This window comes from Lontra canadensis, unplaced genomic scaffold, assembly GCF_010015895.1.
Source record: "Lontra canadensis isolate GAN:19392208 unplaced genomic scaffold, GSC_riverotter_1.0 scaffold42, whole genome shotgun sequence".
Classification (NCBI taxonomy): domain Eukaryota; kingdom Metazoa; phylum Chordata; class Mammalia; order Carnivora; family Mustelidae; genus Lontra; species Lontra canadensis.
In genome coordinates, this window is record NW_022631036.1 from 15,296,194 (window position 1) to 15,322,221 (window position 26,028).

The window sequence follows — 26,028 nt, forward strand, 5'->3', positions numbered from 1 at the left end:
GCCTGGGTGGCTCAGTGGGTTAAGCCGCTGCCTTCGGCTCAGGTCATGATCCCAGGGTCCTGGGATGGAGCCCCACATCGGGCTCTCTGCTCAGCGGGGAGCCTGCTTCCTCCTCTCTCTCTGTCTGCCTCTCTGCCTACTTGTGATCTCTGTCTGTCAAATAAATAAATAAAATCTTTAAAAAAAAAAAAAGGTTACATTTTGGGAAAACAAGAATGAAAGGAAATAAAATTCATTGTTGGTATTTTATGTCAAATAAACACAAGGAAATCCTTAAATTATGTTACCTAACAACATTATTCTTTCCCTTTTCACGCAAAACTGATGTAAAATAGCTAGGAATAGGTACATTTGTGTTACCAAAACTTTGTTGTCATTGTCTGAATCCTTTTAGAACACTAGGTTTGAGATTCCCAATCACCTTTCCTTTTCCATCAATTGTCTTTAGAACCTTCTAGAGGCAAGTTGCTTTTTACAATGAACTGCTGCTTATAAAGATGCTGTTTATTGTAAAAATGTCTTCAAGGAAAATATGCATCTGTTTGATATTATTTGATATTTTTATTATATTGATAAAGAGATAGACTCATCTGTTTGATGAGTCTATCTCTTTAAAGCTCTTAAAAATGTTGGGTCTGAGCAACCATTTGAATAAATATATAGTGCTTTGCTAGATTTTAGGCAACTGCAAAGGAGTAAAGGAGTTGATGGTACACTGAAAAAATATGAAATAGTCTAAAAGAGAAAGATTGTAGGAATTTGTATTAGTATTTGCTTTTCCTTATTCATTGCAGTACATTTTCCAAATGTGTGTATGTTTATTTTCAGTATCCAAAAGAATGCCTTTGAGTGTAGAAGGATGAATTGAGAAATTATCTTCTATTTTAGAGGTCTGGGATCCACAATAGTAGTAGCAACGTATTTCGATTATTCTTCTGTTGTCTGACCACTCAAAAAAAAGACATTATTTTATAATAATAGTGGTATATTAATAGCTAGCTAGTGTTTGACCCTGTAAAAGTGAAGGTAATGCATTTGTTTTTTTGTTTTGTTTTTAATTTTTTAAAAGGTTTTACTTATTTATTTGACACAGAGATCACAAGTAGGCAGAGAGGCAGGCAGAGAGAGAGGGGGAAGCAGGCTCCCCACCGAGCAGAGAGCCCGATGCAGGGCTCGATCCCAGGACCCTGAGACCATGACCTGAGATGAAGGCAGAGGCTTAACCCTCTGAGCCACTCAGGCGCCCCAAGGTAATGCATTTGTTTGCAGTAAAGATGAGTAGTTGGTGATGTAATAGTTTGTAGTTTCTCGACTTAGAAAAAAAGTTCTTTTTTCCCCAGTCTGGTTTCTCTTCTTCTTCAGATTAATTCCTTTCCAGACTAGCCTAGAGGTTCTAGCTCTCAGATTCAGTTAGCCAGTTAAGGTTGGGCAGAGCTCACAAATTGGGATGTCAGGGGGTTGAATATTAGACTGTTTAAAAGGAATAGATTGGTAAAATAGAAACAGAAATCTTCATCCTTTAGCATCCTTTAGCATTTCCTCTTACTCTCTGCCCCTGACCATTAATCCACTTTCCATCTCAGTGAATTTGGCTATTCTAGATGTTTCATATAAATGGAATCATAAAATATATGGTCTTTGTGTTTGCTTTTTTTGCTTAACATAATATTTTCAAGGTTTTAGCATTTAATAGTGCTTCATTCCTTTTTACGGCTGAATAATATTCAGTTGTATAGATACCACTTATTACCTTCATACCAGTCTGCTCTTTGAGCTTTAAAAGGTGACAGGCAGATGGCCACTCCCAGGCATCTCACAAAGTAGGCAAGTTGCCTTAGGGAATAAGTTGACCCACTCAAAAATTTGTCTCATATTAGCAATGAGAATTTGGGCATCACCTTGAATCATAATTTTCCTTACTCATAAGTTTAAGGCATTTATGGTGGTTTTGATTTACATTTCCATGATGGCTATTGAGCATCTTTTCATGTGTTTATTGGCCATTTGTGTATATTGTTTGGAGAAATGTGTGTTCAAATCCTTACCCCTCCTTTTTTAAAAGATATTATTTACTAAAATGAGTGAGAGAGCACACGTGTACCTGTGGGGGGAGGGGTAGAGGACAAAGGGGAAGTAGACTCCTCTGCTGAGCAGGAAGTTGACGCAGGGCTCTACACAGGGATCCATCTCAGGACCCTAGATCATGACCTGAGCTAAAGGCAGTTGCTTAATCCACTGAGTCACCCACGTGTCCCAAAATCCTTTACCTTTTTAATTTAGTTAAATTTCATTTTATAGTTGAGTTCTGAGAATTGTATGTTCTGGATACTAGGCACCTGTGAAATGTTTTTTTTTTGTTTTTGTTTTTTGTTTTTTTTTTTAAGATTTTATTTATTTATTTGACAGAGATCACATGCAGGCAGAGAGGCAGGCAGAGAGAGAGGAAGGGAAGCAGGCTCCCTGCTGAGCAGAGAGCCTGATGCGGGGCTCGATCCCAGAACCCTGGGATCATGACCTGAGCTGAAAGCAGAGGCTTTAACCCACTGAGCCACCCAGGTGCCCCTGTGAAATGTTTTATTTGCAAATATTTTCTCCTGTCTGTAGATTGTCTTCTTATTTTCTTTTTTTCTTTATAGTATTCTTTGAAGCAAGAAAGTTGTGAGTTTTGATGAAGTCCAATTTATTTTTTCCTTTGTTGTTTGTGGTTTCGGTCTCTTAAGTACAAAACAATTAACTAGTTCAAGATCATGTTTTCTTCTAAGAGTTAAGATAATTTTAATTCTACATTTAGACTTTTGGTCCATTCTGTGTAAATTTTTGTATATGGTATGATGAGATAGTGATTCCATCTCATTCTTTTGCACATGGATATTCAGTTGTCCTAGCCCCATTTGTTGAAAAGCGTATTTTTTCCCAAAGTGAGTTGTCTTAATACTCATGTTGAAAATCACTTGACCATAATGTGAGAGTTTATTTCTGGACACTCAGTTCGGTTCCATTCGTCTCTGTTATCCCAATATCACACTGTCTTGATTACTGTAACTTTACAGTAAGTTTAGAAATTTGAAAGCATCCGTTCTACATCTTTGCTTTTTTTATTCTTTCTTTTTTTTTAAAATTGAGGTATAATGGACACATAACATTATATTAGTTTCAGGTGTATAGCAGTATGATTCAGTATTTGTATTTGTGATGAAATGATCATCACAAGTCCAGTTAACACCCGTCACCGTATGTGTGATTACAAATATTTTTTTTCTTCTGGTGAGAACTTTTAACATCTGCTTTTTCAGCAACTTTAAAATATACAATACAATATTATTAGCTGTAGTCACCATGCTATACATTATATCCCTGTGATTTATTTATTTTACAACTGGAAGTTTGTTGTTCTTTTTCAAGATTGTTTTGATTAGTCTGGGTTCCTGGTATTTTCCTATGAATTTTAGGATCTGTTTGTTAATTTCTGCAAAAAGCCACTTAGGATTTTGACAGAGATTTCATTGACTCTTTAGGTATATTTGAGAGCGTATTTTTATCTTAACAATATTACTGCTTCTTGTCTGTGACAAAGAATATCTTTCAGTTTAATTCTTTTGTCTCTCAGTGATATTTCATAGTTTTTAGTATATAAATTTTTATTTCTTTCATTCCCAAATATCTTATTCTTTTCATGCTGTTGTAAATGGAATTGTTTTCTTATTTTCACTTGTGGATTATTCTTTGCTAGTAGATAGAAACACAGTTGATTTTGTATATTCATTTTTTATTCTGAAACCTGGATGAACTTTTTTTTTTTTTTTGGCCCCTACAGATTTTTGTCTGTGTGGATTCCTTAGGATTTTTTGTATACAAAATCATGTCATTTGTGAATAGAGATGTAATGTTTCTTCTTCTTCTTTTTTTTTTTCCAATTTATATGACTTTTATTTATTTTTCATACCTAATTTCTTCAGCTACTCCTTCCAGAACAGTATTGAGTAACAACAGCAAAAGGGGACATCTTTGTTTTGTTTTTAGAGGTAAAGCTTCCAGTCTTGTACCAGTCAGTATGAAGTTAGCTTTGGATTTTTCATAGATGCCCTTTATCAGATTGAGGAAATTACTTTCTATTCCTAACTTTTTGAGTGTTTTTATCATGAAAGGATGTTGGATTTTGTCAAGCACTTTTTCTGTGTCTATTGAGACAATTATTTGGGTTTTTACCTGTATATTAATATGGTGTATTGCCATGATTGATTTTTCTATGTTGAACTGATCTTGCATTCTGGGATAAATCCCACTTGGTCATGGTGTATAGTACTTTTTATATATTGCCATATTCAGTTATACAGTATTTTGTTGAGGATTTCTGTATCTATATCAATAAGGGATATTTGTGTATTCTTGTAATGTTTTGGTTTTGGAATGAGGGTGTTATTGGCCTCATAGAGTGCGTTTTAAAGTTTTCTCTTCTTTTTTCGAAGTGTTAATATGAAGCCATTTGGTTCTGGGGTTTTCTTTCAGGTCAGTTTTCCTTATTACTAAATCAGTCTTTTCTTATAGATCTACTCAGATTTTCTCCTTTTGAGTCAGTTTTGGTATTGTATGTCCTTCTAGGAATTTGTCCATCTCATATAGGTATGTAATTTGCTAGTGTACAGTTGTTCATAGTATTCCTTTATGATTTTTTAAAATTTCTGTAAGGTTGTTAGTAATGCCCTTTTTTCCAATCCAGATTAGTAATTTTAATCTTATCTCTTCTTGGACAGTATGACTAAAGATTTTTCAGTTGTGTTTTCATTGATGTTTTGTATTGTTTTTTTTTTTTCTTCTCTATTTCAAATACCTCACTCTTTATTGTTTCTTTCTTTTCTGCATTCTTTAGTATTAGTGTGTTTTTATTTTTTATTTTCTAGTTTCTTAAGGTAGAACATTAGGTTATTGATTTTGAGATCTTTACTTTCATTTAGGCATTTAAAACTGTAAATTTTCCTCCTGGCGCTTCTTTAGCTGAGTGCCATAAATGTTGTGTTTTCATTTACATGTCAAGGTATTTTTTCCCCCATAGATTTGAGATAATCTATCCTTTCATTTCAGCCTAATGGACTGACTCCCTTTAGTGTTTTTTACAGGGCAGGTCTGCTAGCAATGAATCCTCATGTTTTTGTGTATCTAGGTATGTCTTAATTTCTCCTTAATTTTAAGTTTTGCTGGATACAGATACTTTGATTGCTAGCCTTTTTCTTTGTGCTCTTTGACGGTGACATCTCAGTGCATTCTGACCACCATGTTTTCTAATGAGAAATCAGATCTTTTTCTTGTTGAGGCTCCTTGTTAAGTGAAGCGTTGGCTCTCTCTTGGTGCTTTGCAAGATTCTTTGTCTTTGTCTTTTTCTCTTTTTTTTAAAATATTTTATTTATTTATTTCACAGAGATCACAAGTAGGCAGAGAGGCAGGCAGAGAGAGAGGAGGAAACAGGCTCCTGACTGAGCAGAGAGCCTGATGTGGGGCTCGATCCCAGGACCCTGGGACCATGACCTGAGCCAAAGGCAGAGGCTTTACCCCACCGAGCCACCCAGGTGCCCCTCTTTGTCTTTGTCTTTTGACCGTTTTGTTATGAAGTATCTAGATGTGGATCTCTTTGAGTTTATTCCACTTGGAATTTATTGAGTTTCTTGAATGTGCAGGTAAATGTTTTTAATCAAGTTCAGGAAGTTTTCAGCTGTTACTTCTTGAAATAATTCTTTTTTTTTTCTCTTCTCTTGGTCTTCTGTCATACATGTATTGATATGTTTGATGGTGAACCACAAGACTCTGAGGCTCTTTCTGTTTTTTTTCCATTATTTTTTCATTTCATTCCTCAGATTAGATGATCAACTAACCTATCTTTGACTTTGCTGACGTTTTATTTTGACAGTCCACATGTTTTTCAGTTTGTTTCTTTTTTTCCTTTATTCATTTGTTTCTAAAATTCTATGTATGAATGAAATCATACTGTATTTGTCTTTTTCTGACTGATTTATTTGACTTAACATTATACTCTGTAGATCCATCCATGTTGTTGGAAATGGCAAGATTTCATTCTTTTTTATGGCTGTATTATGCATACATACTACATTTTCTTTATTCACTCATCTGTTGATGGACACTTAGGCTTCTTCCATAGCTTGGCTATTGTAAATAATGCTGCCATAAACATAGGGGTGCATGTCTCCCTTTGAATTAGTGTTTTTGCATTTTTTGAGTAAATACCCAGTAATGTGATTCCTGGATTATAGGGTAGTTCCATTTAAAAAAAAATTTTTTTTTTAAGATTTTATTTATTTATTTGATAGAGACACAGCGAGAGAGGGAACACAAGCAGGGAGAGTGGGAGAGGGAAAAGCAGGCTTCTGACTGAGCCTGATGTGGGGCTAGATCCCAGGCCCCTGGGATCATGACCTGAGCTGAAGGCAGATGCTTAACAACTGAGCCACCCAGGTGCCTCCCATTTTTAAATTTTTTAAGGAACCTCCCTATGGTCTTCCACAGTTGCTGCATCAGTTTGCATTCCCACCAGTAGTGCACAAGGGTTCCTTTTTCTCCACATCTTTGCCAACACTTGTTGTTTCTTAAGTTTTTTGATTTTAGTCATTCAGGTAGGTGTGAAATGATATCCATGATGGTTTTGATTTGCATTTTCCCAATGATGAGTGATGTTGAGCATCTTTTCCTGTGTCTGAGGGCTGTCTATATGTCTTTTGATAAATATCTGTTCATGTCTTCTGTCTGTTTCACAATTGGGTTATTTGTGGGTTTTTTGGTGTTGAGTTGTGTAAGTTCTTTATATATTTTTACACTAACCATTTATTGAAAAAGTCATTTGCAAATATCTTCTCCCATTCAGTAGGTTGTCTTTTGGTTTTGTGCGTTGTTTCCTTTAATGTGCAGAAGATTTTTATTTTGATGTAGTCCCAATAGTTTATTTTTGCATTCATTTCCTTTGCTTCAGGAGACACATCCAGAAAGGTGTTGCTATGACCAATGTCAGAGAAATTACTACCTGTGCTCTCTTCAAGGATTTTTCCATAAAAATGGTCCATAATCCATTTTGAGTTTACTTTTGTGTATGGTGTAAGCAAGTGGTCCAGTTTTATTCTTCCACATGTAGCTGTTCAGTTTTCCCAACACCATTTGTTGAAGAGACTTTTTCCTATTGCATATTCTTTTCTTTTTGTTGATGATTAATTGACCATATAATTGTGGGTCTATTTTTGGGCTTTCTATTCTGTTCCATTGATCTCTATGTCTTTTTTTTTTTTTTTTTTTTGCTAGTACCTTATTGTTTTAATCACAACAGCTTTGTAATGTTAAGTCGAAGTCTGGAATTGTGATTCCACCAGTTTTGTTTTTCTTTTTCAAGACTGCTTTGGCCATTCAAGGGGTGTGTGTGTGTGTGTGTGTGTGTGTGTGTTTCCATACAAAAATTTTTATTTTTTTTAAGATTTTGTTTTTTTATTTGACAGAGAGATCACAAGTAAGCAGAGAGGCAGGCAGAGAGAGAGGAGGAAGCAGGCTCCCTGCAGAGCAGAGAGCCCCGATGCAGGGCTCAATCCTAGGACCCTGGAATCATGACCTGAGCTGAAGGCAGAGGCTTTAACCCACTGAGCCACCCAGGCGCCCTCCATACAAATTTTAGGATTGTTCTCATTCTGTGAAAAGTCATGTTGGTATTCTGATAGGAAATGCATTAAATCTATAGATTGCTTTAAGTAGTATAGACATTTTAACAATATTTGTTCTTCTAATCCATGAGCATGGAATGGAATGTCTTTCCATTTCTTTTGGTCATCTTTAATTTCCTCGGTGTTTCATAGCTTTCAGAGTACTTTCATCTCTTTGGTTAAATTTATTCTTGATGCAATGTAAATGGGATTGTTTTCTTAATTTTTCTTTCTGTTGCTGCATTATTAGTTTATAGTTGGATAAACTAATAGAAGATAGGAGGCTGCTAATAAAATTCAGGCAAGAGACCCTGAGGTATAAAACTAAATGGTAGGGGGATAGGGGATAGAGAGAAAGAAATATATTGCAGAAGTAAACTTAGAAAGAAAAATGAATGATTTGTTGAGGGGTGGGTGGTGGGGTGGGTGGAGAGAGTTAAAAAGACCGGGGAATGAATCAGAAATGTCAGCCTTAAGAGATAGGTGATACTACCAACCTAGGAAGGGAATACAGATGCTAGAGAAGATGAGGGGAGGTGGATTTACTTGGGGGGCAAGATGAATGTGAGATACTTGTGAAATTGTAATTGGATAGGTAGTCCTCAGGAGAGGGCATGAAACAGAACCCATGGATTTGAGAGGTATTTGTATATAGATAGAGTTCATTTTGCAATATTTAATGAAGGTGGAAGAGGACATATTTTTGATAGACCCCAACATTTAAAGGGAGGATACAGTGGAAGAAAAGTTGATAATGGAGGTAGAAAAATGTAGAGATAAAAAGAAAAGGGAGTGTTCACCCTCTTTTCTGATCACATCGGAGTTTCAGTTGGTCACTGTTACTAATATTCTCCCAATATTTTTACTTATACTTTCCCTTTAGCACACAGTGTCCTGTTTAGTCCTAAACTTTAATATCACAGCCATTTACCTGTCTTGGTAAGTGGCATAGAGTAAGACGTAGAATTATTACCTGATGCTTAGACCAACTTGGTTTCATCCTGGTTTCCTTGAATCTTTTTAGTTTAGTTTTTTTTTTTTTAATATTTTATTTATTTATTTGACAGAGCGAGATCACAAGTAGGCAGAGAGGCAGGCAGAGAGAGAGAGAAGAGGAAGCAGGCTCCCCACTGAGCAGAGAACCCGATGCGGGGCTCGATCCCAGGACCCTGAGATCATGACCTGAGCCGAAGGCAGAGGCTTTAACCCACTGAGCCACCCAGGCGCCCCTTTAGTTTATTTTTTATTTTTTAATAAAATAAGTGAAGAGGTAGAATGAAGTTAATAGGGACCTATCATTTGAAGTTTCTGGGGGAATTAAGAAAACTGAAAGAAAAGTGTTTGGTTCACTCTTTAGAAAACAGTGGATGTCCAATAAATACTATCTTCTTTCCTCCACGTCTTCACTGCGATATCAGAATTCACAGCCATATCAGAATTCTTTTCTTTCATTGCTCTCTGTTATGAGGAAAGCAGCTTGTACCAATTCACACTAACCACGAAGGGTGTTTAACTTCTTACACTATGTGTTGGAATGGTTTCCTTTCACAAATGAATTTAATGAGTAAAATTTTAATTATTGTAGTGAAGTGAAGGAGGGTATAATTAGCCAAGGTAAAGAGAGAGACTTTGGGGCAGTATGCATACAAGTGGACTAAATCCTCTGAACTCTTGATTTCTTTCACGGTTTACTTGTTCTGAATCTTCAGATAATCCACCTCAGGCTCTGTGTAGCTTTCAAGTAATTCTTTAAAAGCACTGTTCATTCTTTCACAATGAGTTTGATTTAAAATGGTAAGGAGGTTATTTTATGCTGTGGCCTACTGCCTGAAGTGTGGCCATTCTGATGTTGTTGAGTGAGAGCTGATTTGGAGCCATTTGGTAGTTTAGGATGACCTGGGCAAGTTACCTAACTTCTCTCAGGTGTAGTTTCTTTATAAAAAGGAGATAATATATTTGTTTCAAAAACATAATTTGGAGACCAAGTAAGGCTATGTATATGTAACTGTAAAAGTGTTATCTACGCAAATGTAAAATATTAAGTAAGCGTAAGTGATTGTAATTGCTTTTGGCTTATACTCCCGCTTAGCTAATAGTATAATGTTTGATAAAACAGAATTGATTTTGCTCTTAAATGAAGCATTGTATCTTTGTCTAAATTAGATTCTCTTCACTATGTCTCATTTTCTCTATGCTCATTGTGGAATCCTTGAAGGCAGGAGAATAATTTTTATTGTATTTTACTTTATAGAGTTGAATGAGATTTAGACATAATTACTTTGAGATCATGGTCGCTTACTAATGCTTCCTTTAGTGTTTTCTCTTTTCCTTTTTAGTTCCAGAAGTTATTATCTTGCTATCAGTTGTAACCATAATCACATGTCAGAAGCTTTTCTGCAGTTATTTTGAAACATCAGTTGATAAGGAGATAAGATATCTTAAAACTACTTTGCTTTCTTTGAAATTTTAGTAGGTTTTTAGTATGGTTTCTAGCAGGACATGTGTTATTTGTATCTACTTTTTACAGCAAAGGAATATTAGTAACATAAATGAAACATCTTAAACGTTTGAACAGGAGAAAGGTCCCTAGATTTATTTTGATGAGTTAAATCACTCAGGACAGTTATCAATAGGGAAGTTAACTTGCCTGTCTGCTACATTGTTAAATACAGAAATGAGCTTGCCATATTTATTTACTTTAATATTGGTTCGTTATATAAAAATGAAAATCAGTTTTAATGAATATTTTCTAGAAGTCAGTATTTCTAGTTGAAATTACTTCTTATGATTAGTTTTGGGTGACTAGACTGTATTTGTGATAACATTGAAAAATAGTCATTTGGGGGTTTTCTTCATGTTGCCTTAAATTCCTTCATAAATGTATTCTGAGTGTTTTCAGAGATTCTTAAATTTTTTTCTTCTGAATAATACATTCACATGTGCAGCAGGCTTCCGTGGACACAGATGGTCATAGGTTTAGGTATTAAGAAAATATTCTGTGGATCATGGCATTTCCTAGAATATTACTCCATTTTTGGAGTTCCAATTCCCTCCCTCCCTTCACTTCAGAAAACATAATGGAGGGGCGCCTGGGTGGCTCAGTGGGTTAAGCCTCTGCCTTCGGCTCAGGTTATGATCTCAGGGTTCTGGGATCGAGCCCCGCATTGGGTTCTCTGCTCGGCAGGAAGCCTGCTTCCCCCTCTCTCTCTCTGCCTGCCTCTCTGCCTACTTGTGATCTCTGTCAAATAAATAAATAAAATCTTAAAAAAAAAAAAGAAAACATAATGGAATGAAAATGAATGGAAATTGTCTTGAATCTGTATGGTTAATTTTTTAGATAGGTTTATTGAGGCATGACTGATATATAGTAAACCGCATATATTTTAAGTGTACCATTTTTATTTCTTACGGGCAGTGTCTAGTTGGGTTTTGCTTTTTTATCCAGTCTGGCAGTCTTTGACATTTTGGGGGAATCATTTTTATTTAGTGTGATTATTGATATGCCTAGATTAGAATCTGTTATCTATTCTTTGTTATTTATCCCTATTGATCATTGTTTCTCCTTTTCTGTCTTCATTTGGTTTCATCAAGTACTTTTTGTGATTTTATATTATCTCCTTTTTTAGTCATTGCCGGTACCTTTTCTGTTTTGTGTTAGTAGTTGTTTTAGTGTTTATAGTATATATCTTTAACATATTAAAGTCTGCCTTCAAGTATGAGTATACAACTTCTCATGTAAGAATGTTGTAATAGTTGACTTTCGTTTTTCCCTTTCCAACCTATGTATATATATATATATAGAGAGAGAGAGATTTATTTTCGGGGATTTTGCTTTTTACCTGTGTTACAAACTCTACAGTGCATTGTTATTATTTTTGTTTAAATAGTTATCTTTGGAAAAGTTTGGAATAATAAAAAAAATCTTAAGCGTTTACTCTGTTAGTATTTTCAGATCCATATTTCTCTCTGATAATATTTCCTTCTGCTTGAAAGACTATAATTTCTACTAGTATTTAGGTCTGTTACTGATGAATTCTTTCAGCTTTTGTATGTCTGAAAATGTCCTTATTTTGCTTTTGTTTTTGAAAGATTTTTACTGGGCGTGGAATTCAGCTGGACAGTATTATTTTTCAGTGCTTTAAAAATACATATTGTTTTTATTTTCATTGTTTCTGATGAAAAATCTGATGTCATCTTTGTTAGTTACTGTACAACTTTTTTTTCTTTTTTCTAGCTGCTTTTAAGATTTTCTTTTTTCTCACCATCTTGAGCAATTTAATCATTATGTGCCTTGGTGAATTTTTCTTGATATTTCTTGTTTTTGGAGTTTTTTGAGCTTCAGGCATATGTGGGTTTATGATTTGCATCAAGCTTGATTTTTAGCCATTAATTCTCCAAATATTTTTCTGCCTCTCCTCCTTGGAGTTTTCAATTACTTGTATTATTAGGCCACTTGAAGCTGTTCATTAATGTGCTTTTCAATTTTTTGGATTATCATTTTTCTTTTTCTTTTTTTAAAATTTAATTTTATTTTTTCAGTGTTCCAAGATTCGTTGTTTATGCATCACACCCAGTGCTCTATGGAATACGTGGGATTATCATTTTTTTGCTCTTTCTTTTGGGTAGTTTATTGCTATGGCTTAATTCCAACTAGTTCAGTTTACACCGTATACATTGTAGTTTTTACCAATATAAGTTTGATTTGGATGTTTATGTTTTCCATTCTCAACTTCTTGGATATATGGAATACAGTTGGAGCAACTATTTTAATGCCCTTTTCTGTGCATTCTCACACCTGTGTTAAAGTGTAGTTTAAATCTGATTTAATGATTACTGTCTTCATTATGAATTAGGTTTTCTTGCTTTGCATGTCTGGTAATCATCAATTATATATAAGACATTGTGAATTTTACCTTGTTGGGTCCTGGATATTTTGTATATCTATGAATTTTCTTGAGGTCTTTTCCTGTTCTGGGATTCACTTATTGGAAGCAGTTTGATCTTCTGTATCTTGTTTTTCTGATATATGCGGTGGTTTTAAGTAGTGTTCAGTGTAGGGTGTTGCTCTGTGAAATAATGAGTTTTTCTCATCTTTGTGGGAATAGGCATTCTTTTTGGCCTGTTTGAGTACCTGGGACTTTTATCTTTATTCCCTTTTATCACACTCCTTTTGTATGAGGGTTAGCTTTCGTTATTAATGCTTAATTTATTTCCTTTCGGTCAGAGAACATAGTTTGAGATCTGTGACTCTTGGTACTTTTTCTGTTTGTATCCTTACTTAGTTTTGTTAATATCCTAAATATCCCCTATTGCGTGGAAAGATTTATTCTCTGTTGGATTTAGAGTTTTATTTAGTAGAGTTTTATTAGTTAAATACGAATTGTGTTGTTCAAATCTTTTGTGGACTTACTAATCTTGCCTCTATTAAGTAGGAAACAGATGTATAAAATCTACCACGCAACTAGTTGGTTTGTTTCTCCTTAGAAATTTGCTGGTCTTTGCTTTTTATATTTTGAAACTTTTCATTCAAATTTGGAATTAAAGCTTCATGGTAAATACAGCCTTCTATCAAAATACATAGACTCTCTTTAATTGTAGTAATTCCTGCCTTAGTATTTATTTAGACTTTTATCAAGGAATCAGCATTGATATTCAGTTAGTATCTAAGTGTTATATTGTATTTCATTCCTTTAATCATCTTGGGTTAAAATTTTTGTTCTTAGTAAATACCTTGGTATTTGTGGGTGTCTTAAAATGCGTTGTGATTACAACTATCTCTTAACTGAAACATTTAATTCATTAACTTTTTTTGTAAATATTGTGTATTTATTTTTATTTTTATCACCTCATTCATCTTTATTGGGGTGGTTTTCTTTACTCATTTCTGTTAGCATAAGCTTTTCTATATTTTCCTCTTCCAGTGGTTAATAATTTTGCATTCTGGGGCACCTGGGTGGCTCTGTAGGTTAAGCCTCTGCCTTCAGCTTGGGTCATGGTCTCGGGGTCCTGGGATGGGCCCACATCGAACTCTCTGCTCGGTGGGAAGCCTGCTTCCTCCTCTTTCTCTGCCTGCCTCTCTGCCTGCTTATGATCTCTCTGTCTCTGTCAAATAAATAAATAAATCTTAAAAAAAAAAGAGTTTTGCATTCTGTTATTACTCTTTTTTAGTAATAAACACTCTTTTTAGTGGTAACTCAATAAATTTCAATAGCATACTAATATTAAAGTCAGAATTCATCAGCATTTCTATCATCCTTTCAACAAAGATCTTAAAATACTCTTTCTAGCATTTCTGTTTCATCTTTGACATTATTGTCTATTATTTTACTTCCTCCTGGTTGGTAACTTTTGTGTTAATTGTTTGTTTTTACTATTCAGTATTCATTTAGATTTACCCATGCATTTTCCTGTTTCTTGCTCTGGTTTGCTTTTCTCATTTCTGTGTGAGTTTCTCTTCTTTCAGAAGTCTCATATTTCTTTGCATTTGAGTGAGGTTTTTCAAGTGTTAACCTCTAAGGATGTTAGAAAATGCCTTTTCTTCATTTTCATGTTCGTGTTATTGAACAGTACTTTAGCTGAGAATAGAACTTTAGATTGACTATTATTCGTCATTAGTTCTTTCAATATAAAGTTGCATTGTGTCCCTGCTTCTGTTGGGCTGATGAGAAGTCTGCTGTTAGTTTTGATATTCTTATATAGGTAATTTTTGTTGTTTTAATATCTCCATTTTCTTTTTGGTGTTAAGATGTGTCCATGTATAGATTTGTATTTATCCTGCTTGGGACTCAATATGCCATTTTTAGTCTGAAAGATATTTTAGATAGTTCTTAGATATTATTTTTTTGAATACTGTACATTTTCTTCCTGGCACTTCTTAGGTAGTCTTATCCTTATCTTTTTCATCTTTTTATTCTCTGTGTTATTTTTGAGTAATAGCTTCAGTTCTGTGTTCTAACTTACTTCTCAGTTTCCTCCCTTTGTCCTTTTTTCTTCTCCCTCTCATTTCTCAACTTATTTTCCATTTCCCATGTAGCCCCTCTCCCTCTTTTGGAGCCTAATTGTGTATTATTTATAGTTTATCCAGCCTAATTGTGTATTATTTATAATTTTATCCATTTGTATTTTTCACCTCTCCTTCCTCCCTTCTTTGTGTTTTTTTTTTTTGTTTGTTTTTGTTTTTGTTTGTTTTATTTCCTACCCTGCTTTCCCCCACTATGTAAATTTAGGGAACTGGTGGTCAAAAATATTTAGTAAAAGAGTTTCTGTTTGTTGACTAGTTCATTATAAATAGAGGGAGTCAAAAGGAAATAAGTCTAATTTTAATTCAGTATCTTTTTAGCAAGTATGTAGTTACCAGACCTTCCTAACATGCTCTGTGAGAAGGAAATGAAGAGACTGTCTTGGCTCCTAAATTAGGTTATAAAATCTTGAGTTGATTCATGTTTGCTTTTGTTTTGTTTTGATTTTTTTGTTTTGCTTTGTTATTCTCTTATTTTCTTGTTACCTCTGGAACATTAGTTACGTTTGAAACATTAACTTCAGGAAATGTAGAGCTAATTATAGTAGCTTATTTATTCTAATTTCATAGTCTTTGTTACTCTAAACTGCTGTCTGGGGAAAAATAGGATACTTTTCCTGTTTTTCTCAGCTGTGTATGTTTTTATTTTGAAAGTCTGTAAAATATATTTAACTAGTATTTGATGGCTTCATATCTTTGTGTGGCAGATAATAAATTACTAGTGTTCTATTTCTGTTACACTGGAGGCTGAATAACATATATTTTAAGTGCACGGACAGTAGTAGATCCAGGCTGTATGGTTTAAATCCCCGTCTCTGTTTTTTGCTAGCTGAATTACTTACTCTGTGCCTGTTTCCTCATCTATAAAATAGGGATAATAATAGTACTTATTTCATAATGTCATTGTGAGAATTATAGAAATTAATTTCAGTAAATCACATCCTATATGTTGGACATACAGAGTGTGTATATATACATACAAACATTCAGTTTGTGTTAGCCATTATGTTTTTCTAGTTCTGTGAAAAGTCACACAGGTAGTGTTACTGATAGGAGTGAAATTTTGGTGTTCTAATTACAGTCTAGATGAAGCAATGTTTTGCCAGTCAGGAGGTTATGCAGTCTTTTCTAGTATAAAAATTTTCAAGCTAATAAATGAATTTAATAAAGTTAAAATAACCTGTTTCATCAATAGTAAAACATATATTTGAGTACATATGTGCTGAGCACTGTCTTAGGTTTTGGGAATACTAAGGTAGACACAGTTTATATTCTAAAAAAACTATAGACTAGTCCTGGAAAGAAGAAAAAAAAAACATGTAAAATGTAGTTATTTCCATAAGATAGAAATGTAGAGAATCCAAGGGGATATAGAGGATAGGGCATCCATCCTTTCCTTTGGGAAGGCAGAGCAAAAGGGAAAGTCTTGGAAAATTCCATATACAAGATGTCACTAAAAAAATCATTATGATTATTCACAGGGTAAGATATTACATGAAAGAGTTTAAAGTGCTATCTATATGTTGTTTACTATTTAATTTTATTCTGAAATCTTTTATTGAGCCTTAGAGTATTTCAAGAAATTAACTGATAGTTACCTTTAATTTGAGTTTCATAACAATTAATAGTGTATTCTTCATCTCACTCCCAGCTTCAAAAATCTTTGCTGTTTTTCCAGTGCCTTTTTAAAATTTATTTTTCATTATAAAAGAAATGTGTGTTTTTTATTTTTTTATTTTTAAAGATTTTTTATTCATTTATTTGACAGGCAGAGATCACAAGTAGACAGGCAGGCAGAGAGAGAGAGAGGAGGAAGCAGGCTCCCCACTGAGCGGAGAACCTGATGTGGGGCTCCATCCCAGGACCCCAAGACCATGACCTGAGCCGAAGGCAGAGGCTTTAACCCACTGTGCCACCTAGGCGCCCGAAATGTGTGCCTTTTAAATTTTTTAATTTTTTAAAAAGATTTTATTTATTTAAGTGAGAGAGTGAGAGAGAGAGCATGAGCAGGGGGAGGGAGAGGGAAAAACAGGCTCCCCACTGAGCAGGGAGCCCCAACATGCGGCTCCATCCCAGGACCCCGAGATCATGACCTGAGTTGAAGGCAGATGCTTAAGCAACTGAGCTTCCCAGGTGCCCCAGAAATAAGTTCTTTTTGCAAACAAAGTTGGATAATAGGAAGTATATATTAAAAGTAAAAGTTCCCTCTTCCCCTTTTTCTTCAACCTTCTCAGTCCCTGAAAATAACTCAAACAATAAGACATATAGTATGTATACGTCTGTTTCTTGCTTTGAATAATAATTTGTCTCCTTTACTTTGCATTCAAGACATTTTATGACATATTTCAAGGCTATTTTTTCAATTTTATTTTTATCAAAATGTTTTAGGCTCTAGCTAAAGTGAATTATTTTTCTGTATCCTGTCATGCTTCATACTTTCCTCATTTTGTTGTCTTTGCTAATGCCTAGAATGCCCTTCACCGCTTCATGTTCAAAGTCCTTACTATCCTTAAAAGTCTTTTCAAATAATAAATCCTGTGTTAAGCTTTCCTACTTTCCCTACTTCCACCCCCTTTTAGCTTTGAAAGTAATTTTTGTTTCTAAATTGCCAATGTACTTTGTAACTTCACTTTCAGTAACTAACACTTTCTGATGTGCATACAGCTATATGTTTGATTTTGTGTGTGCTGGACTATACTGACAATTCCTTTAAAGCAATATTATCTGTTCGAGCTTTGTAATACTTAAGTGCCTATTTATAAAGTCTGTTGTTATATACCTATTTACTGAGTAAATGTGTTTTGGAAAGATAAGATATATAATTACTCTAGAAATACTGATTTTAAACTCTTGGGGATAAGTTGAGAGAAGCATAGCTGTGAATTGAAACTAGAACTTGACTCTCCTTGGTTTGGTTAAATACTCAAAATAAATTTCGAATAAATCTCTCTGAGACGTTGTGTGTGTGTGTGTGTGTGTTTTAGGAAACAATTATTATGATAACCTGATTTAACCTTTTTTTTTTTTTTTTAAGATTTTATTTATTTGAGAGAGCTACAGAGCATATAGTGGGCGGGGAGGGGCAGAGGGAGAAGGGCACAGGGCTGGATCCCAGGATGAGGAACCTGAGATCATAACCTGAGCAAAGGCACACACTTACTTAATTGACTGAGCTGCCCAGGTGCCCTTTAACCTGTTTTTAAATTTAAAAATTTTTAAAAACTAAAGTTGTGAGAACAAGGATATAAATAAGTGCATATCTCAAATATTTTAATAGGATAGAATTTTAGGAGCAGTTCTTTGACTTTTTTTGAAGGAAACTCACCATTATGATAATTTGTTGAACATGATTTAACATATATATAGTCACTAAAAACTGTTTTTGTTTCCTTTTCAGAGAATGCAGAGTCTATCGATCTTAAACAGTTTTTTGACCAACATTTTTCACATATATATTACGTGTTCTTTGAGAATTTTGTGACTATTGAAGCTAGTCTTAAACAGAAAGGTAAGATGTTATAATTGGCCCTGACTTATGTTGATGTTTCAAACAATTGTCATAAATATCCACTTGAAAATTGACCCTTGGACATTGAAATTTTAATGTTATTTCACTTTTTTGTGAAACACCTTGAGACACTGTCTCAAATTATGGGTTAGTAATACTGTCTTCATTCTTTTTAGAAGGCTTACAAGATTTGCTTTTTGCCTGGTCAGATTTATTTACCTGTTTCCTCACTTTCTTTGCTCGGCCCTTAGAGCAAACTGTGAAGTTTGAGCAGTCATTCTCATATTTTCATTTTTAGAATTTATTCTAAGTTCTCCCCAGTGTATTACTATTTTTTTAAAAAAGATTTTATTTATTTATTTATTTGCAAGAGAGAGAGCATGCACGGGCATGTGAGTGGGGGGAGGGGTAGAGGGAAAGGGAGAAGCAGACTCCCCGCTGACCAGGAAGCCCCAGATGGAGCTCAATCCCAGGATCCTGAGATCATGACCTGAGCCCAAGACAGATAGTTAACTGACTGAGCCACTCAGGCACCCCTCCACAGTATATTATTTGTTTTTAGATATAAATATGTAGAATCTAAATTTAATTGTTGAAAAGAATAGATATGCTACAGTATTATCTATACATTGAACAGAATATGCTTTAAATATTTTATTAAAGAATCACTGAGAAGATACTTTAGTGCTTGAAATATTTTAAGCTTTTAAAATGGTTAACAGTGAGGACAAAATGATAATGTTTAAAATATTTTTCTGTAAAAATGTTTTAGGTCACAAGTCTCAAAGGGAGGAATTGGATGCTATACTTTTTATTTTTGAGGTAAGTGTTTGCCTATCAGTTTTTTTCCCTTCAAAATAATTCTTGGAACATGCAAAGGAATATATCAAAACTATAGAGCATGAATTTGCCTTGCTTTCCAAGAACTGAATCACATTTTTTGACCTAAAAACATATCTGACTTAATTTTTAATTATTTTTTGAGACACAAGTGTTGTTTTTAGATAGAAATAGAATTACGTTTTTATGCATGTGACACCATAGAATTGGTAATACTATAAAATAGTTAAGTGTTTTATAAATTATTTTTCTATATTACTTTGGATTGGGGTGGGATAAGTCTTTATTGTTAAATAAACAGAAGGAAGTAGGAACATTTGATGCTCTACTAAAATTTATATTTTGTTTTTGGCATACTGATAAAAATAGGGTCCCCTTACTTTTAAAATAACTCCTTGCCTCTTCATTCTGTCTTTCAAATCAAGCAATGATAGGAGTATTCCGATCTTTAGCAAGAATTCAAAGACAGAAAAGAATTTGGAAAACTGGGTCTCAACATTGAGCCATTTTGTCTGTTGGTAATTAAAGATAATTCAGTTTTATACTTTGGGTTCTTTGACATGGTTTAGAGGAATTTGAACAATCTGATATCTCTCTTAGGAATTGATTTAGTCACAGCTAAAAAAAAAAAAAAGGAACCTTTTTATTTTGTTTTTTTTAGAGTTCTGGATGGAAGTAACTGGTGTTTGTACCTATTGTGCTATTTATTTTCAGTAATCATTGCCCCTGAGGAATTTGCTTATGTTTATATCTCCAAGTGTTTGCATGAACTATTTACAAGGGGAATGTTAAAACATAGGTGTTTTGAGAAAGAATGAAATTATCAGCAGAAATCATTCAAATTATGTTCTCTAATGCGGAATTAAATGAGGAAATCACTAACAAGGAAATTTTGTAAATTCATAAATATGTGGAAGTTAATGAGTACACCCCCAAATAACCAATGGCTCATAGGAAGATGTGGTATACCAAAACTTAGGGAATGCAGGTAACCAAGCACTCAGAGGAAAATTTATAGTTATTTATAGTTATAAGCTTAATATAATAAAGGAAGAATGATATCCTATCAATTACCTAAGCTTCCACCTTAGAAAAAGGAGCAAATTAAACCCAAAGCAAGCAGATAAAAGGAAATAATAAAGATTATAGCAGAAATAAATGGAAGAATTAAAAAATGGAGAAAACTAACAGAACTAAAAATCGGTTCATTCAAAAAGATAAGAAAATTAGTAATAGGTAGCTGTACTAAGTAAAAAGATTGAGGAATTAAATTACTAAATTCAGGAGTTAAAAAGGAATATCACTAACGACTTTATTGAAATTGTAAGAGAATACTAAGAGAATACTATGACCAACTGTGTGCCAACAAATTTGATAAATAAAATGGACATGTTTCTATAAAGACAGAAAGCTTTGCGATTTAGAAAGAAATAACAAATCTGAAAGACTTACAACTAGTGAAAAAATGAATTAGTATTTAAATAAAATCCCACCTGGAAAAAGCCCAGACCCAGATGACTTCACTAGTGAATTTTAACCAGACATTTAAAGAAAAATACCAGTTCTTCAGAAATTCTTTAATTAAAAAAACAGATGATATTTCACAGTTCGTTCTATGAGGCCAATATTACCCAACCAAAACCAGACAGAAACAAGGAAAGAGAATTACAAAATATTTTCATGAGTATTGGCACAAAAAATCCTAAAAAAATAAAAAAGCATATAAAAAGGATTATACAACATCACCAAGAGGGATTTATATATGAAATACAAAGTTCAACATCTAAAAATTAGCTTATTAGTGTATAATAATAATAATAAAATAAAAGACAAAAAATATGTTATTGTTGATAGAAAGCATTTGGCAAAATCCAATACTATTTCATGATAAAACACTTAACAAAATGGGAATAAAAAGAAACTTCGTCAGCTTGATATAGGACATCTACAATCTACAAAAATAAACATTTAAGACGGTACCTAGTACTGGATACTGAGTTCCTCTTTCTTAAGGTTAGGAACAAAACAAGCATATCAACTCTTGCCATTTCTATTAAATATTGCACTTGGTTTTAGCTAGCCAGGGAAATTAGGCAAGAGAAGGAAGTAAAAGACATCAAGATTGAAAAAGAAGTTAAAAAATAAAAGGTATCAGCAGAGAACACAAGATAAGAATTTCTGGAAAGTGTTTCTTCAGACATTCATGCTTGCCCTATGTTCTGGAAACTGAGATAGATTAGTTAATGGAAGCTCTTTCAGGACCTTCCTTCTATTAAAAAATAGTGTTTATTTTCCTGTATGTAATATATACTGATCAGTTGTTGTATTTAATGAATGAGTGAATTTTCTTAGAATATAAAGATGTTAGATACAGGGCTTTCATCTTTTGGAAAAAATATGTAACCTTTATGCTGATGTTTTTCTACTTACAGTGGGGATAATAATATCTGACCTCTATCTTTAGAGACTAATGATGATTTTCATATTTTATTTTATTTTGTTTTGTTTAAACATTTTATTATTTAATCGCAAGCCATTTACCCCTGTGGCAACTTTTCTGACACCTCCTGCTTAAAATCCAAAAGGTCAGAAGGATTGTGAAGCCCCATTTTCACAGTCTGTATTCATACTGAAAATCAAGATCAAAGGAGCTTTTTTACCCTTCTGCTCCAGGGAGATTTCTGCCCTCCCTGAGCTCACCTTAGTAATGATGATTTTTAAAAATAAATTTATAGATTAACTGACTTCCTCTTTTGGGAATGAAAAGCGCCATTATGTGGTATTAGTAATACGATGCAGGATTTATATCAATTTTCCTCCGTTAAGACTATACATGGTTTCTTTCATCTTTATAGTAACCACATAAAAATAAAGACGTTTATTTACTTTTTATAAGAGGCTAAATCTGAAGTATAATAGTCATAATTTAGGAATGTTTCTGGGTAGTTTACAAACTTATCTTTTCAACTTACAATTTTATCCCTTTCCATACCAAGATAAATACAATTATACAGATGTTGGCTAGAGAAATATGAGGAAGGCAACGGTAAAGAAGTTTGTGTATCTCATGTAAAATTTCTTCATCATTCTCTTGTATGAGATGGACTAGTGGAAGATAGAGAAGTGTAAAACATGCATGCCATCTTTTGTGGCAAAATAGTATAAAAGTACACATTTTGGATTAAGCATATCAAGATTGGATTCATTTCTTCCACTTTCTAACTTAAGCACATTACTTAACCCACTTTCTCCTTTTTTAACTAAGATTAATAAACTCTTTTTAGGCTGGTTGTGAGGATTAATGAGATGCCATTACATATAAAAGCATCTAGTGTTTGGCCCTTATGAACACTTTAGTTCATGGCATTTAGTATTAGTTTAACTGTAAGGATCCTGAATTTTTAAATATTGTTCTTATACCTATAGCCATCATAAATATAAGTACCTTTGGGTTCATGTGAATCAAGTCAGTACAAATATTTGATGTGATTTTTGTAAAATCAAAATATTTTTCCTTCTTTTATCAAAACAGGAGGAAGAACTACTCAAAGTGAGACAATGTCACAAATAATAGTATCTGAAAGAATTCAGAACTTATTAGTAATATCCACAATTTGGAAATTCTAGGAATAGCAAATAATCATTTTGAAATATGTTAGAGTTCATTATTTAATTCATAAAGAGGGATATACTTACTTTCCACATCATTGTGAAAGATAAATTTCATTAGTGTCTTGTTGCAAGTCTTTGTTAGTATAGCTTGTTGGGTTTTGCTTTTGGTGTTTTCAAATATTGATCAGTGTGCCATTGCTGAAGTAGTGCAAGTCCTGTCAGATTATCTCAAATACGGTTTTGTGTTGGTGATGCTATCTATATTTTACATAAGAAACTGTTACAGGCTTATTGTAAGCTCTTTGTTTATTTTTCACGTTGCACAGAATGTGGTCTCATTACTTGCTTTTCATTCTTTGTTTTATTCGTACTGATTTTTAGAAAATTTTACAACTTCTTCCAGAGAGAATTCATCAGCGATGGCAATTTCATAGTATTGGTAAGTGATTTGAATATATATTTCACATTTGACATAAATGATAATATATGAAAATGCTCTGTACTGGGTTGGTCATTATTTGAAATGAATTTATAGTTTATGTTTTAGTAGAAAAAATATAAAGAATACAAGACTATACTTAATGGGAGTGTAAGATTAAAAATAATAGATGAAGGATTTCTAGTCAAAATTGCATATTAAATTTCTTCGATCTATCTGTTCTTCTGCTTTTAGTAATGATAAAACTACAAAACCAAAAAAATAAAAGCAGACTCAGCATCAAAATAAACATCTGAGAATCAGAAATGGAAGTGAAATGTTAAGTGCCAAGTAGAGTGGACTTCAGATTCAAAAGCAAGCAGTGTCAGCTGGCAGTTTGCGCCACAGAAAATAGTGAGGAGAACTAGAATTAACTTTCTTGCTTGTGGGGCCAGAGTAGAGCTTTCCAGATCATGGAATGAAGCCAAAAACAAAAAAGGAGGGAAAAAAGAACCTGTTGTGGGTTACCGTCAGAGAATAGGGAGGAGATCACAAACTTTCTGTTACCAGGAAATAAGCCAAGGTGCTTGCTGGTTTGGAGTCTGGTCTTATAATAGTAACAGTGTCACCACAGTCCTCTTGAACTCTTGTTCTCAGACATGTTTCCCCTATGTGATTAGAAACTGCAGATAACAGTTGTTGGCTTTCTTATTTATTTATTTATTTAGGTTTTATTTTTTCAGTGTTCCAAGATTAATTCTTTATGTACCACACTTAGTGCTCCATGCAATATGTGCTCTCCTTAATACCCACCACCAGGCTCACCCATCCCCCCCTCCCCTCTAAAACCCTCAGTTTGTTTCTCAGAGTCTACAGTTTCTCATGGTTCGTCTCCCCCTCCACTTTCCCGCAGTTCACTTTTCCTTTCCTTTTCCTAATGTCCTCCATGTTATTCCTTATGTTCCACAAGTAAATGAAACCATATAATAATTGACTTTCTCTGCTTGACTTATTTTCACTCAGCATAATCTCCCCCAGTCCCACCCATGTTGATATAAAAGTTGTGTATTCATCCTTTCTGATGGCTGAATAATATTCCATTGTATATATGGACCACATCTTCTTTATCTATTCGTCTGTTGAAGGGCATATCGGCTCTTTCCACCGTTTGGCTATTGTGGACATTGCTGCTATGAACATTGGGGTACATATGGCTCTTCTTTTCACTACCTCTGTATCTTTGGGGCAGATACCCAGTAGTGCAATTACAGGGCCATAGGGTAGCTCTATTTTTAATTTTTTGAGGCATCTCCATCCATACCGTTTTCCAAAGTGGCTGCACCAACTTGCATTCCCACCAACAGTGTATGAGTTCCCCTTTCTCCACATCTTCTCCAACATTTGTTGTTTCCTGTCTTGTTAATCTTTGCCATTCTAACTGGTGTAAGGTGGTATCTTAATGTGGTTTTGATTTGAATTTCCCTGATGTGTCTGCCAGCCATTTGTATGTCTTCTTTGGAGAAGGGTCTGTTCGTGTCTTCTGCCTATTTTTTTACTTGATTATCAGTTTTTCGGGTGTTGAGTTTGAGGAGTTTTTTTTGTTTTTTGTTTTTTTTAAAGATTTTATTTATTTATTTGGCAGAGAGAGACACATCGAGAGGGAACACAATAGGGGAAGTGTGAGAGGGAGAAGCAGGCTTCCCAGCAAGCAGAGAGACTGATGCAGGGCTTGATCCAAGGACCTTGGGATCATGGCCTGAGCCGAATGCAGATGCTTAGACTGAGCCACCCAGGAGTCCCAAGGAGTTCTTTACAGATCTCAGATATCAACCCTTTGACTGTAGTGTCATTTGTGAATATCTTCTACCATTCCATGGGTTGCCTCTTTGTTTTGTTGACTATTCCCTTTGTTCTTCAGAAACTTTTTGTCTTGATGAAGTCCCAAAAGTTCATTTTCACTTTTGTTTCCTTTGCCTTTGGAGACATGTCTTGAAAGAAGTTGCTGTGGCCAATGTTGAAGAAGTTACTGCCTATGTTCTCCTCTAGGATTTTGATGGATTCCTGTCTCACATTGAGGTCTTTCATCCATTTTGAGTTTATCTTTGTGAATGGTGTAAGAGAATGATCGAGTTTCATTTGTCTGTATATAGCTGTCCAATTTTCCCAGCACCATTTATTGAAGAGACTGTCTTTTTTCCATTAGATATTTTTTCCTGCTTTGTCGAAGATTATTTGACCATAGAATTGAGGGTCCATATCTGGGCTCTCTATTCTGTTCCATTGGTCTGTGTGTCTGTTTTTGTGCCAGTACCATCCTGTCTTGGTGATCACAGCTTTGTAATAAAGCTTGAAATCAGGCAACGTGATGCCCCCAGCTTTGTTTTTCTTTTCAACACTTCCTTGCTAATTTGGGGTCTTTTCTGGTTCCATACAAATTTTAGGATTGTTTGTTCCAGCGCTTGAAAAATGCTGGTAAAATTTTGATCAGTATGGCATTGAAAGTATAGATTGCTCTGGCAGTATAGACATTTTAACAATGTTTATTCTTCTGATCCATGATCATGAAATATTTTTCCCATCTTTTTGTGTATTCTTCATTTTCTTTCATGAGTGTTCAAACTCTTTCTCTTTTCAGATGACGTGATACTTTATATGGAAAACCCAAAAACTCTACCCCCAAACTACTAGAACTCATACAGCAATTCAGTAATGTAGCAAGATACAAATTAAATGTACAGAAATTATTTGCTTTCTTACACACTGACAATGAAACTATAGAAAGGGAAAGTAGAGAATCGATTCATTTACTGTAGCACCAAGAACATAAGATCGCTTGGAATAAGCCTAACCAAAGAGGTAACAGATCTATACTTCAGAAACTACAGTTTTTGGCTTTCATTTAGGCTTTGGTTAGATGTCAGGTTTGATTGCTAATGATGCTAATGAC

The 26,028-nt window shown here is 34.1% G+C and overlaps 1 protein-coding gene and 1 non-coding gene across 16 annotated transcripts in view; one reads left to right on the plus strand and one right to left on the minus strand.

Moving 5' to 3' along the window:
* RALGAPA1 (Ral GTPase activating protein catalytic subunit alpha 1) overlaps positions 1–26,028 on the plus strand; it is a 252,205-nt gene that overhangs the window by 16,095 nt on the left and 210,082 nt on the right. For all 15 annotated transcript variants that reach the window (XR_004384235.1, XM_032871260.1, XM_032871259.1 and 12 more), the window contains exons 2-4: positions 18,101–18,211; positions 18,984–19,033; positions 23,045–23,102. Coding sequence is in view for 14 of the 15 variants with exons in the window: in XM_032871260.1 (XP_032727151.1) it covers positions 18,101–18,211; positions 18,984–19,033; positions 23,045–23,102 (219 nt within the window). In the remaining variant the exon portion in view is untranslated. The remainder of the gene's footprint in view (positions 1–18,100; positions 18,212–18,983; positions 19,034–23,044; positions 23,103–26,028) is intronic.
* Positions 1,788–1,937, minus strand: LOC116875689. The gene has a single exon (XR_004384246.1). It is a non-coding gene; the product is annotated as a U12 minor spliceosomal RNA (small nuclear RNA).